This window comes from Microtus pennsylvanicus, chromosome 14 (assembly GCF_037038515.1).
Source record: "Microtus pennsylvanicus isolate mMicPen1 chromosome 14, mMicPen1.hap1, whole genome shotgun sequence".
NCBI lineage: Eukaryota > Metazoa > Chordata > Mammalia > Rodentia > Cricetidae > Microtus > Microtus pennsylvanicus.
This window is the reverse complement of record NC_134592.1, coordinates 34,364,090-34,376,655: the sequence shown is the minus strand read 5'-3', so window position 1 is coordinate 34,376,655 and position 12,566 is coordinate 34,364,090. Positions and strand designations below refer to the sequence as shown.

At 44.3% G+C, this 12,566-nt stretch overlaps 1 protein-coding gene across 12 annotated transcripts in view; it reads right to left on the bottom strand.

Moving 5' to 3' along the window:
- Slc8a3 (solute carrier family 8 member A3) overlaps window positions 1–12,566 on the bottom strand; it is a 147,263-nt gene that overhangs the window by 103,557 nt on the left and 31,140 nt on the right. The window contains exon 1 of one of the 12 annotated variants that reach the window (XM_075947591.1): window positions 5,014–5,082. The exons of the other annotated variants lie outside the window; for them this stretch is intronic. Coding sequence (XP_075803706.1) covers window positions 5,014–5,081 — 68 coding nt within the window. The 5' untranslated portion in view covers window position 5,082. Of the gene's footprint in view, window positions 1–5,013; window positions 5,083–12,566 lie in introns of those variants that run through there. 12 annotated transcript variants of the gene reach the window in all.

The window sequence follows — 12,566 nt, the reverse complement described above, 5'->3', positions numbered from 1 at the left end:
TCCCAGTATGTTCCATCTGAGGCCCTAGTGTCTGGCACAGGTGGTTTTTTTTTTTTTAGATTCACGCTGACTTGGTTTCCCTTTTTAAGTGGGTACTTAGAGAACTGTAAAGTGTCGAGGGGAAACAGCTGTTCTCCATAGAGCTTCAATAGGAGAACAGGGTTCTTGCTTCTGACCCTGGTTAGTTCTTTTATGTGTTCACTGGCAGGGGCGGGGGAAGCATTTATCTGAGCAAAGTGGTACAAAGCTGTAGAGACAGGAGGATCAGGAGGTCAAGACACTCCTCAGCTGCATAGTGAGTGTGAGGCTAGCCTGGGCTATCTATCTATCTCAGACAAACAAATAATGTTAGGAAAATACTTCAGGAAAAAGTAACCCATTCCTCTGACATACATTTTCACATATGTGTAAAATCCGACTGGCCTGACTCTTTCTGCTGAGGCCACCCTAGGTGACATTCTTCCTGCTTCAGCTCCTGTCCCTTCTGCCCGGTGCGCTGTGCCCTGCTTTTCATATTTTTCATGTGTATGGGTATATGTCTTCTTCAAAATGACCCTTCTTCCCACAAATAGCCAAACAAATAGCTGGATTTCTTTTATTCATTATTTTATATGTAGTAGCCTTTTGCCTACATGTATTTCTATGCCTGGTGCCCATAGAAGATCCCCCTGGAACTGGAGTTAGTTGCAAGCCACCAAGTGCATGCTGGGAATTGAACTTGGGGCATTTGGAAGAGAAACCAGTGCTTTTAATCCCTGAGCCGTCTCTCCAGCACTACGGCTGAATTTCCACAAGCATTATTAAGTGCAAAAGGCTATGATGTCACCATAGTTAGATGGGCTTTGTTTAGGCATGAGTTGGAGTCGCTACCCACGAGTTCAGTATTGATGAATCAACAGCATCTGTGAGAGAAGGAGTCTTTAACACAAACACCCACAGGAGAAGCCTATGCACTGATTGTAAAGATGTTGTGACCAGAGGTCCACAGAATCCTAACCCAGCACTCCTTCCAGAAGTAATGTTTTACTATTAATCAAATGTTTGAAGCAACCTTATATATAAAATATAACTGCAGCAGCGGATGAGATACAACTATGCTTTTTTTTTTTGGCATAAGGTCAGCTCCTTGAAATGCTTTTCTATTTCTGATCGCAGAGGCTGCAGGATGGGTGGACAACAACGGGAAGAAACTGGGGGATTGCACGGTATGGTTTGGATATGGTTGTGTCCGCCAATGGTTTGTGTGCTGGAGGCTTGATCCCCTGTACAGCAATGTGAATATGGGTGACAACTTTTAGAGGTGAGACTTGGGGGGGGGGGGTCCTTGGGTCATCGAGGATTCGTGCTCAGAAGGGACTAAGGTAGCTTTCCTGTTACTCCCTGAGATTTCTTGAGAGCGAGTTTTCATAAGAACTGGTCCCTGGATTCCCGAATCACAGTGTCAACTTTCCTTCTCACGCTCCTGCCAGGAAGCCATCCTTGCTAGATCATCACCAGAGGCTGAACCATCAGGATGTCTGACTTAGGCTTCTAACCTCCAAAGTATGAGCTAAGCGAATGCAGTTTCTTTAGGAGGTTAACCTACCATGGGCACTTTATTAAAGCAACAGAAAACAGACTACCACATCTTGTGTGTACTTTATAACAATCCTGGCATTGTCCTTCTTTCCATTTAAGGAGGTTAGCTTTAGAGAGGGCCAGTCGATGTACCTGATGCTCTACAGGACAGGAGGCAGGGTTATAACAAGACACCCGGATGCCTTTGCCTGCTCCCACGTGCATGCCTCGAAAAATCCATCTTCTCCTTCAAGTGTGAGACCTGTAAATCTGGCAATAATTACATACCACGGCTCTGTTACACGGCGAAGGTGAAGGGCTGTTGCAGATAATAGGGTCCTTAATTAGCTGACGCTCCAGCCTTGACTTAAAGGGAAAATATCATGCATAGGCCTAACTAATTAGATGATCCCTAACAGGTAGTGAGAGGTTCTTGCTGCTGATGGACTCAGAAAAGCAAGCCATGGGGTCTATAGCTGGGAGGACATTTCTTCTGCCAACAATCCTGAGACTGGAAAAAGACCCCCGAGACTCGGATGAGAGAACAGACCTAGCTGGCATCTCCATCTGTACCCAGAAACTGATGGAGGATGGCTAAGTGCTGCTCATGGTGGGAAATGGTGCAGCGAGAGAAAACTAATATATGTTGCCGAGGGATGGATGGCAGAGTCAGGGCAAGCACACAATTCCACCTGCCTCCCTAAATGATGCTCTTTCCCTTCAGACCACATGGTGCACATCTGGGCAGCTGTTTGCTTGTCTCTTTGTTTAATGATTAGCACTTGGGAAGAGAGGTGGCACGCAGGGATATGAGGACGTTCAGATGTAATAGCTGAGGCCTGACACAAAGGGGGATCCTGGTCTTGGATGGTAACAATAAGAGTCCGGGAAAAGGGTGGCCAGCCACTCAGTGTTTGAGAGATGAGGGTTGGAAGTATTTTTTATCTTTTCTGTGCTGAGAAAATAGCTGTCAGAAGATTTTGGGGGAAACGTTGGGTCTCCACTGTTGAACGAATGCAAAAAAAAAAAATCACCATTGTGACCAAAATTTTGATGTACACAAATAGCAAACGCATATGATTCAACAAGTGTGTGCCGGGAGAAGGCCTAACCAGTCCTCAGACCAGGGCCAAGGCAGTGGCCAGACGCAGGGCAGAAGCCAAATATTTAGTGGGAAAAGACTTCTTGAGTATGGTAAATAAGCGAGTGGGGACACTATCCAGGGAGGGAGCCGGTGACGCACGGTGTTCAGAGCCTAGAGGAGCTCTGTCAGTGACAGCATTCATGATGGTTCACCTTGGTTGACAGGATTTAGACTCGCCTAGGAGACACGCTTGTGAGCGCACCTGTGAAGGCACCTCCAGAAAGCTCTAAATGAGGTGGGAATACTGTAAGTGTCACAATTCCACTGACTAGGACCCCAGGATGAGTAAAAGTACACAGAGTAGCACCGTTTATCTCCCTCTGATTCCCGACTGAGGGCCCAGTGTGACCGGCATCTTCACAGTCCTGCTGGTGTGAGGTCCCTTGCCATGGTATCCTCCAACTGTGAGTCAAAATATAGCCCTCCTTTGAGCTGCTTTCCATTACAAGAAGTCACTGACACAGACAGCATTTACACTCTAAGCACAGGAGATTTCAGGCAAGGGTCCTTTAAAACTGTAGAAAGGGCATCCGTGAAACCTCAAGGCCAACCTCCACATTCTGACTTTGGCTACGTGACAAGATGTGCTGCAAAAGCACAGGCGTGGGCAGAGTGGTTGGGGTGGGGTCCAGGCTGTGTCACTGGGGAGTCAGTGTAAAATTCCTAAGTGTCAGGCTACACACTTGCTATAGTACTGGATACACTGGGGCAGTGGCATTTTGACTGCATTTTAATAATAAAGACTGCCTGAAGATCTGAGAGCAAAACAGTCCTACTGGTCAGCCTTACAGACCAGTTTATGGTAACACACACCTTTAATCCCAGTAGCCATAATGACTGGCATCTTTAATCCCAGTAGCCACAATGAGACACATCTTTAATCCCAGTAGCCACACCAGTTGCCATAGAAATCAGGTGGTGCATGCCTTTAATCACAGTGGTGCATGCCTTTAATCCCAGCCCTAGAGAGGATTATAAAACGGGAGGAAACAGCTCTCAACACAGTCTCATTCTGAGATTCCTAGAGGCAGGATCACCATTTCATACTGAGGTCAAGGTAAGAGACAGTGGCTGGCTGTTGTGCTTTTCAGATCTTCAGGATTGAACCTCAATTTCTGACCCTGAGTTTTCATTATTTGTGTAATAATAATAATAATAATAGTAATAATAATAATAATAATACACTGGCAAGTAATGAGAACTAAATGAATGATGTTATTATTATTTGACACGGTACACACCATGGACGGGGCCACAACAGAACAGAGGGTCTTTCTGTGGATCACTTAGCCACCAAGGACAGGCCTTTCAGTCTTCAGGGTTTCAGCCCTCAAGGCCATGAGTGTGACTCTGTGACCACAATGCTCTCATGGGGCCATTTGATCGTCAACAGGCTTGGGTGGAGGGCACACATCATGGGGCTGTGGCAGTGGGGTCTAGGAAGAGACCTCTGTACTGCTCAGTGTGCTCAGAGACACACATAGGGCCTCGTGGGCCCTGGCCTGTGATTAATGTAGCTGCTCCAGTTTAGAGTCGCCACTGGTGAATGGTTTCCCATCTAATTACCTGCCAGACAAGAAAGACTCTGCCCCTCCCCCTCTGGCCTTCTTCCATCTCTTTCTATTCTCTTGCACTTCCTACCTTTAACTCCACATCAGGATGCAGACAAATGAACCTCAGGGTCACCTTCGGCCCTGGCCTGGGGCAGCTCTTACCTTGGGGAGCAGCCTGTCATGTTCCCTGACATTGTCAAAGGAAGCCCAGATAATGACATTTTCCTCTACCTTCCTCCAGACAATACTCTCTGGCTTTCTTTCTATCTTTAGATCAACCATCTCTTCCTAAAAGCTAACCTTGGGCACAGGTAGGGAATCTAATTATGAAGGCAAACTGGAGCACGATGCTGGCCCAGGTAGGTCAGAAAGGTAGAGACTTCGCCAAGGTTCTACTAGTTTCTTAACTAATACTTAACCACATGCTGGCGATTAACTGGGACTGGACACAAAGGTAAGCATTCTCTGTTGGTGAATGCTTGCAAATTCGCAACAGCCCTGAGATGTCCACATGGCATTAATAAGTAAAATGAGAGGTTAGGAAACTCTTTCTGGAACCCCAGACTAGCCAACTGGAGACGCTGTCTCCGCTGGTTTGACAACAGCCCCTGGTGTTCAACTGAGCTATGTGCACACGTGCTCTGGTACACACAGTGGCATTTACGGTTTGGTTTCTGGTGATAGCTCTGTTACAGATATAAAGCGGAGTCTGTCTTCCTAGATGCACACCTGGTACTTGTATTCGTTTTCTAATCATACCTGGCAAAAGCAACTTTAAATAGGAAGATTCGTTTTGGTTCATGATTTGAGGGGATATGTTCCATCATCATGGCCGAAAAGGTGTGAAGCACAAGCGTGAAGCCACTGGTCACACTGCATCTACAGTCGGGAAACAGGCAGAGGTGAATGCTCACACTCAGCTCACTTTCTCTTTGGTCCCATTTTTTACTAAGTCCAGGACCCCATGCCATGAGGATGGTGCTGTCCACATTCTGGGTGGGTCTTCCCCTCCTCAGTTAAAACTCTCTGGAGACACTTTATATATATATATATATATGCCTAGAGGTGGCTCTCATATGTGATTCTAAGTTCAGTCAAGCTGACAATGAAGATGAACCATCAGAGTCCTCCTACACACCTATCAGTAATGTCTTCTCGTCACAGATAGTCATGGTTGTCCCTAGATTGCTCATGGCATTTTCAGCATCACTCAAGCCAAGTTCATCTCTTTGCAGAGACAACCGGTAACACCTTCATTTCCTGAGAAGCAGGCAACATGCCTGCAGTTCAGGGTCAGCTTCAAGGTACCAAGTAACTCCAAAGAGAGAAAGACTAGAGAACCAATCCTGCTTTGCCTTGACTGTGACAGATAAAATATTTCTTTATCATGAGATAGGGTTTCATTATGTAGCCCAGGCTGGCTCCAACTCATAGTCCTCTTGCCTCTGCATCAACCTTCTGAGTACTGTGATTGTAACCATTGCTGCACCCTGCTACAAGATGTAAGACTCCACTCCACGGAAGGATGCTGTAGATACCAGTGGTCCAGACTTCAGCAGTCTGGAAGGGTAGATGAGCAGACATAAGCATGCTGTGTTGGATCACAGTCTGAAGCTGTTGAAGTTGCTTAAGAATGGTGACACAGTTTAAGGGCTGTGAAGGGACCAAGGATAAGGGAATCAGATGGAAGAAGAAAAGGCCTTTAGAGCTGCGGTTACTAAGTAACTAAGCAGACCTGGGTTTGTGACTTAGACAGGTGGTCTTTTTTTTTTGATGGTACCCATCTATTTGCAAACAGGAATAGAAGAGGTTTGTAATTAGTCTGTCTATAACAAAGCTGGTGGAGAAGGTTCTGGATGCCACCTGCCACAGGTCCTAAGGATCAGTGTTCTGAGAGATGCTGTGGATGCTGCGATACTGGCCACATGCATAGTGAAGTCCAGAGAGGCACTGTGCAGGGAAGATATTCTTCCACTCTGAGGCTGATCGTACAATAGGGATCTTCAAGCAATTGGAATTTGTTATTTGTTTTTATCGGGTCAAAAGGTTAGAAATCCATTATCAAGGTAACAGCAGGGTGATATCATTTAGATACTAACTATTCCCCCTAAAGACTCGTGGACCCTAGACTCTGTTGCTAGCTGGGAGAGCCAATTGTTGGGAGGAGACTGGATCATGGAGGCATTAGTTCACTGATGCGTTAACTCATCGTATGTTCACACTGAAAGGGTTATTAGGAAGTGGGGTCTGGTTGGGAAAAGTAGGCTGCTTTTCTCAGATTGTCACAGCCGAGTCAAGCCTGACTAACACGTGGGGTGGATTCTCCAGAGGCTGTAAGGAAGATCTGATTTGTGCTACCTTCTTAGCTTCTCGTGTTCACTGGCAACTGACCAGGGTCCCTTGTCGGCAGCACTTTCCTCATTGTTTCTGCTGTCGTGTGGCCTGCTGTCGTGTGGCCTGCTTCTCTGTGTGTCTTCACCTGGCATCTTCATCAGAATCCTAGTATAGTCTAATCATAGCTAACTGCACTGCAAAGATCTGACTTCCAAATAAGGCTCCCTTCCAAGGTTCTGCACGAACATGAACTTGGGAGGGCTATGCACTAGTGAACCCACTACAGCTTACCACAGGTACTTTGGGCAGATCCCCCGCCCCCATAATGGGAAAAAAGGAATATGAATTTCTGAAGATGGGAGGTAAGTAGACCTAAGCTTTCTTCTCAACATGGCAGGGACTCTAGACACCTCTGAACACTGTCCATGACAGATTGAGAAGCCAGCCCTCCACCAAAAGGGCCATGGAGAAATGAAGCCAAACAGCCAAGAGAATCACACAGAGAGCTGAGGCAACTTCTTCTTCAGTTTGATACAAAGCAGACAGCCTTTCCTGCTCTGGATAACTAGGGAAAGGCTGCTAGATACTCTGCCACTACGACACTGTTTCCCTTCAAGCTAACAGAAAAAAGGCAAAAAGCCTTTACTTTTCTCCTCTTCTTCCAAACCCTGTCAGGACTAGAGGGGATCAAGGAGGCAGACTCTTCACCTAGTCTCTTCCCTGTCAGATGTGCAACTCTGAGCAATGTAGTTTATGACCGGGACCAGAACAAGAATGAGAAAACCCATGTTCCTCTGAGGGACAGGCCTGTTCTCATGATAGGACTGGCTTCAGGGACAGTCAGGAAGTGCGGCATGGAAATGAGTCCAGTCTGGCCTAAGAAGATTAGTTTCCTCCCGGGGAAAGGTTCTAGGCAGCTGAGCAGGACAGCTCCCCATGCAGTGGTAGGGGGCTGTCATTACAAGGCCCAGATAGGACATAATTACACGCTCCCTGGAGGAAATGCTTAATTGATTTTTCAGGGTGTCTCAAGAGATTAAAAGACTGCCAGTGTTCAGGGTTAGCCGAGCGGTACAGACGCTGTCCTTCTGGAGAGCTGGTGCCAGAGAGATGGCAGACTGCGTGGGTGGTTCAGCATGCCAGTGTCCAGAGGGTCCTGTGGATTTTGCTGAACTTGGGAGAAGGAGTGATAAGGGACAGACAGTGGAGGTTTGCAAGCACTCCCTGGTCCTCAGGCCCAAGAGGCACAATCCAATCGGAGCCCCTGCCCCTGAGCGCTCAGCAACCCGCAAGTAGACACAGACAGAGGATAAGCCGGGAATCCACTCATGAACAAACCCATCCATCACTCAGTTAGTAATTCACTTATTCCACAGACATTAAGCCCATCCTTGTACTATGTGGAGCATCCTGCTAGACATGGGGGTTAGAATCAGGTGGTACCCTGGTCAAGGATGTAGACTACACAAGAACCATTCACTCCTGAAGCCAGCACCTTCTGGTGTCTGTCTGTGCCACCCTGAGCCCAGGCCAACTCGTTATTCCTTCTAATAAGTTCTGAATCCGCTGAAGAATGGAGCACGCAAGTCACCATGAATGACACCAAACTGACAGGGGGAGGTTTGCCTCTCTTTCATCTCAGCCGTTGGCGGTTCCTTTTTACAGAAGAGACAACTATTACACAGAACCATTTTCTCACCAGACCATAGCCTCCCTGAGGATAGGGACCATCTGTTTTTACTGCTCAGCCCCAGGACGAACTCTCCAAATGCCTGCCAATTACACACTAAGTAACTGACATCCTCCTCTGACCTCTCCTGGCCTCGCTGATATGGAGGGCTGTCATAGGCTCTCCTGATATCATAGGCTAAGCCCTAGCCACGCCCCCTTGTTTTCAACTCCCTCTAGTCCCTGGTTCTGGCTGCTTTCAGACACTATGGAGACTGCATGAAAGACAGCTTGTGGACTTAACTGCACGGTCTTTCCCTCAGCAACAGGCCTTTCAATGCATCATCTGTTGGTAGGATCTGGTGATAAAAGGATGAAATTAAGAAACCTCTATGGATTCCCTTGGGCAAGTAGGGGAACTGAGTCAAGATCATGAATCCAGATTTTTAGGCTAGGAGTTACAGAGTTTGTTTGGGCCCTGCCTAATCCCCTAGGCCCAGTTGTCTCAGAATTAAAAGGAAAGAAGCCATTAGTGTACAAGTCTGTTCTGCTGCCAAACCACACTATTCATTTTTTATCACTGAAGCCCAGTGATATAGCTCGGAATCAGGGCTGGGAACCTGCTCAGCACTGTCAGCATTTCTCTCACCCTGAGACGGCTTTGGGTATCCAGCAACTCTTGCTATTAAAGAGAAAAAAAGTAGGAGGCTAGGGAGATGGTTTGATGAGTCAGAGGACTTGCTCAGCAAACATGCGGATCTGATTTTAAATCCCCAGCATCCACGTGAAAAGTTTGGCATGACTAAGCATGCCTATAACCCCCAGCAGCGTGTTTGCTCATCAGCTAGCTAGCCAAAATGGTGAGTGCCCAGTTTAGTGAGAGACCCCGTCTCAAAGCAACACAGTGGAGAGCAAAAGAGAGACAGGAGATCAAGGCCTGCTCTGGCCTCAGCACCTACACCTGCTAACTCACATGCATGCATCAAACAGCAGCAGCAACAACAACACAGTACACACACACAGGGTGGGGAGAGAGAAATGGTTTCCTTCTTAGTGTGAGATAAAAGAGAAGGGTTGTTTCCAGATTGATGACCTTATCTCAGTACTAAATAAAATATGTGATTAAGTAGATGGACTATGTGTTCAGAATCAGAAGATGCAAGTTTCGATACCTAACCCTAACAATACCCATGCTCTGGGGCAAATTAACTAATCTGAACAAAGCAAATAGTCATCCTAATGAAATCACAAAATCCTTATATACTTGAAGTGGATTCTTGTGTTATTACACAAATAATGGAACTTTTATTATGTAAGAACATTAGCAGGAGCAATAATACGCTTTCCCAGAATTCTGAACAGCAATGGTAAGGCCCAGGAACTAACAATATTTCCATTCTTCTAGAATATTCCAATATCTCTACAGAGTTACCACATCAGACAACTTCACAGCATCAGTACATACCATTTTCAAAACATTGCCATCCATTAATCCCTTTGACAGTCAGAACTTGGCTGAGTTCATTCCATCCTCTCCTCAGCCCCCAAAGCAGACACAATAGATTCGGCAGTCCACAAAGGTTAATTAAGATGTCGTTTCTCTCTGATTTTAACTCATCGCAGTAACCCTGGTTATGTTTGCTCTCTTGTATAAAAATGTAATCGTTAATTACCAGATCAGAATGTCCTAGAACATAGGTACCTAAGAGAAATGGCAGATGGTAAAAATGACCCGAGATAGAAGAAATTTGGAAAATAGTCATCTAATTTATGAAACCTAGTGCATTAGAAGGGAATCTGGATGATTCTAGTCTTATTTTTTAAAAACTATATGCTTCACGTGTCCATTGAGAATTCATGCTTCTGTGGACTCACATAGTGTTCCATGTTATGAAGGACAAGGAAGAGATAGGCTGGCCCAGCATAAAGAAAGAATAGTCATGCCACCTACAGCACCCCCAAGTGACCAGGCAGCAGCATCCTCCCCACCCACCCCCATTATCCCCTGCCACATCAGCAACCACCAGAGCCACAGGCCCCATGTGCACCTGGAGGAAGAGTGGACACCGGAGACACAGGCCCCTCCTGCAATGAGTGGAGGAAGAGCTGGGTAGACAGCAGTGGAAGAATACATTCAACAACATGAAGAGCAATATGGTAGCACCAGAAACAGATTGTTCTACAACAGCAAGACCTAAACATCACAACGTAGAATAACCAGAAGAAAATGACCTTAAAAACTAGCTTTATAAATATAATAGAGGCCCTTAAAGGGAAAATGAAAAATTCCCTTAAAGAAATGGAAGAAAAGACAAGCAGAAAATTGGAAGAAGTCAATAAATCCCTTAAATAAAGCCAAGAAAAGAACAATCAAACAAGTAAAGGAAACAGTTCAAGACTTGAAAACTGAAGTAGAGGCAATAAAGGAAATACAAACTGAAGCAATTCTGGGAATGGAAAACCTAGGTAAATGAACAGGAACTGCAGATGCAAGTATAACCAACAGAATGTAAGAGATGGAAGACAGGATCTCAGGTGTTGAAGATACGATAGAGGAAAGAGATTCATCAGCCAAAGAAAATGGTAAATCCAACAAAAGCTTAACACAAAATCCAGGAAATCTGGTACACCATAAAATGAACAAACCTAAGAAGAATAAGGATAGAAGAAGGAAAATTCCAGTTCAAAAGCACAGAAAATATATTCAATAAAATCATAGAAGAAAACTTTCCCAGCCTAAAGAAAGATATGCCTATGAAAATACAAGAGGCTTACAGAACACCAAATAGACTAGACCAAAAAAATCCCCTTTGCATGTAATAATCAAAACACTAAATATACAAAATAAAGAATGAACATTAAGAGCTGCAAAGGAAAAAGGCTAAGTAATATATAATGGCAGACCTATCAGAATTACACCCAACTTCTCAATAAATACTCTGAAAGCCAGAAGGTCCTGGACAGACTTTCAGCAGACACTAAGAAACCACGAATGCCAGGCTGAACTACTATAACCAGCAAAGCTCTCAATCACCATAGACAGAGAAAACAAGATATTCCATGACAAAACCAGATTTAAACAATATCTACAAATCCAGTTCTACAGAAAGCATTAGAAGAAAAACTCCAACCCAAGGAAGTTAGCTGCACCCACAAAAACACAGGAAACAGACTTACACCAGCAAACCCAAAAGGAGGGAAATACACAAACACTACCACCACAACTAACAAAACCAAAAATAACAGAAATTAACTATTACTGGTCATTAATATATCTTTATATCAATGAACTCAATTCACCTCTAAAAAGACACAGGCTAACAGAATGGGTATGAAAATAGGACTCATCCTTCTGCATACAAGAAACACACCTCAACCTCAAAGACATAAATTACCTCAGAGTAAAGGGTTGGGAAAAGAGTTTCCAATCAAATGAATCTAAGAAGAAAGCTGATGTAACTACCTTAATATCTAGGAAAATAGACTTCAAACTAAAATTAATTAAAGGGATGGAGAAGGACACTTAAAACACATCACAGGAAAAAGCCATCAAGACAAAGTCTCAGTTCTGAACATATATGCCACAAATACAAGTGCAACAACATTTATAAAAGAAACATTACTAAAACTTAAATCACACATCAAACCCCACACATTAATAGTGGGAGACTTCAACATCATACTCTCACCAATGGACAGGTCAGCCAGTCAAAAAACTTAGCAGAGAAATAAGGGAACTAATAGACGTTATAACTCAAATGGAATTAGCAGATATCTATAGAATATTCCACCCAAACACAAAAGAATATACTTTCTTTTCAGCACCTCATAGAATCTTCTCTAAAATTGACCACATGTTCAATAACAAAGCAAACCTCAACAGATACAAAAATTTGTAATAATAATAACCCCTGTATCTTATTGGATAACCATGGCTTACAGTAAGAATCCAACAACACTAATTGCAGAAAGCCTACAAACTCATGGAAATTAAACAATGTTCAACTGAATCATCACTGGGTCAAGGAAGAAATAAATAAAGCAATTAAAGACTTCCAAGAATTCAATGAAAATGAAATTACAATGTATCCAAATTTATGGAACACAATGAAAGCAGTGCTAAGAGGAAAGAAAGTTCATAGCACTAAATGCCCACATAAGGAAGTTGGAGAAATCTCACACTAGTGACTTAACAGCATATATGAAAGTTCTAGAACAAAAAGAATCAGACTCACCCAAGATGAGTAGATGCCAGGAAATAATCAAATTGAAGGCTGAAATCAATAATTAAAAAAAAAAGAAAAAAGAGC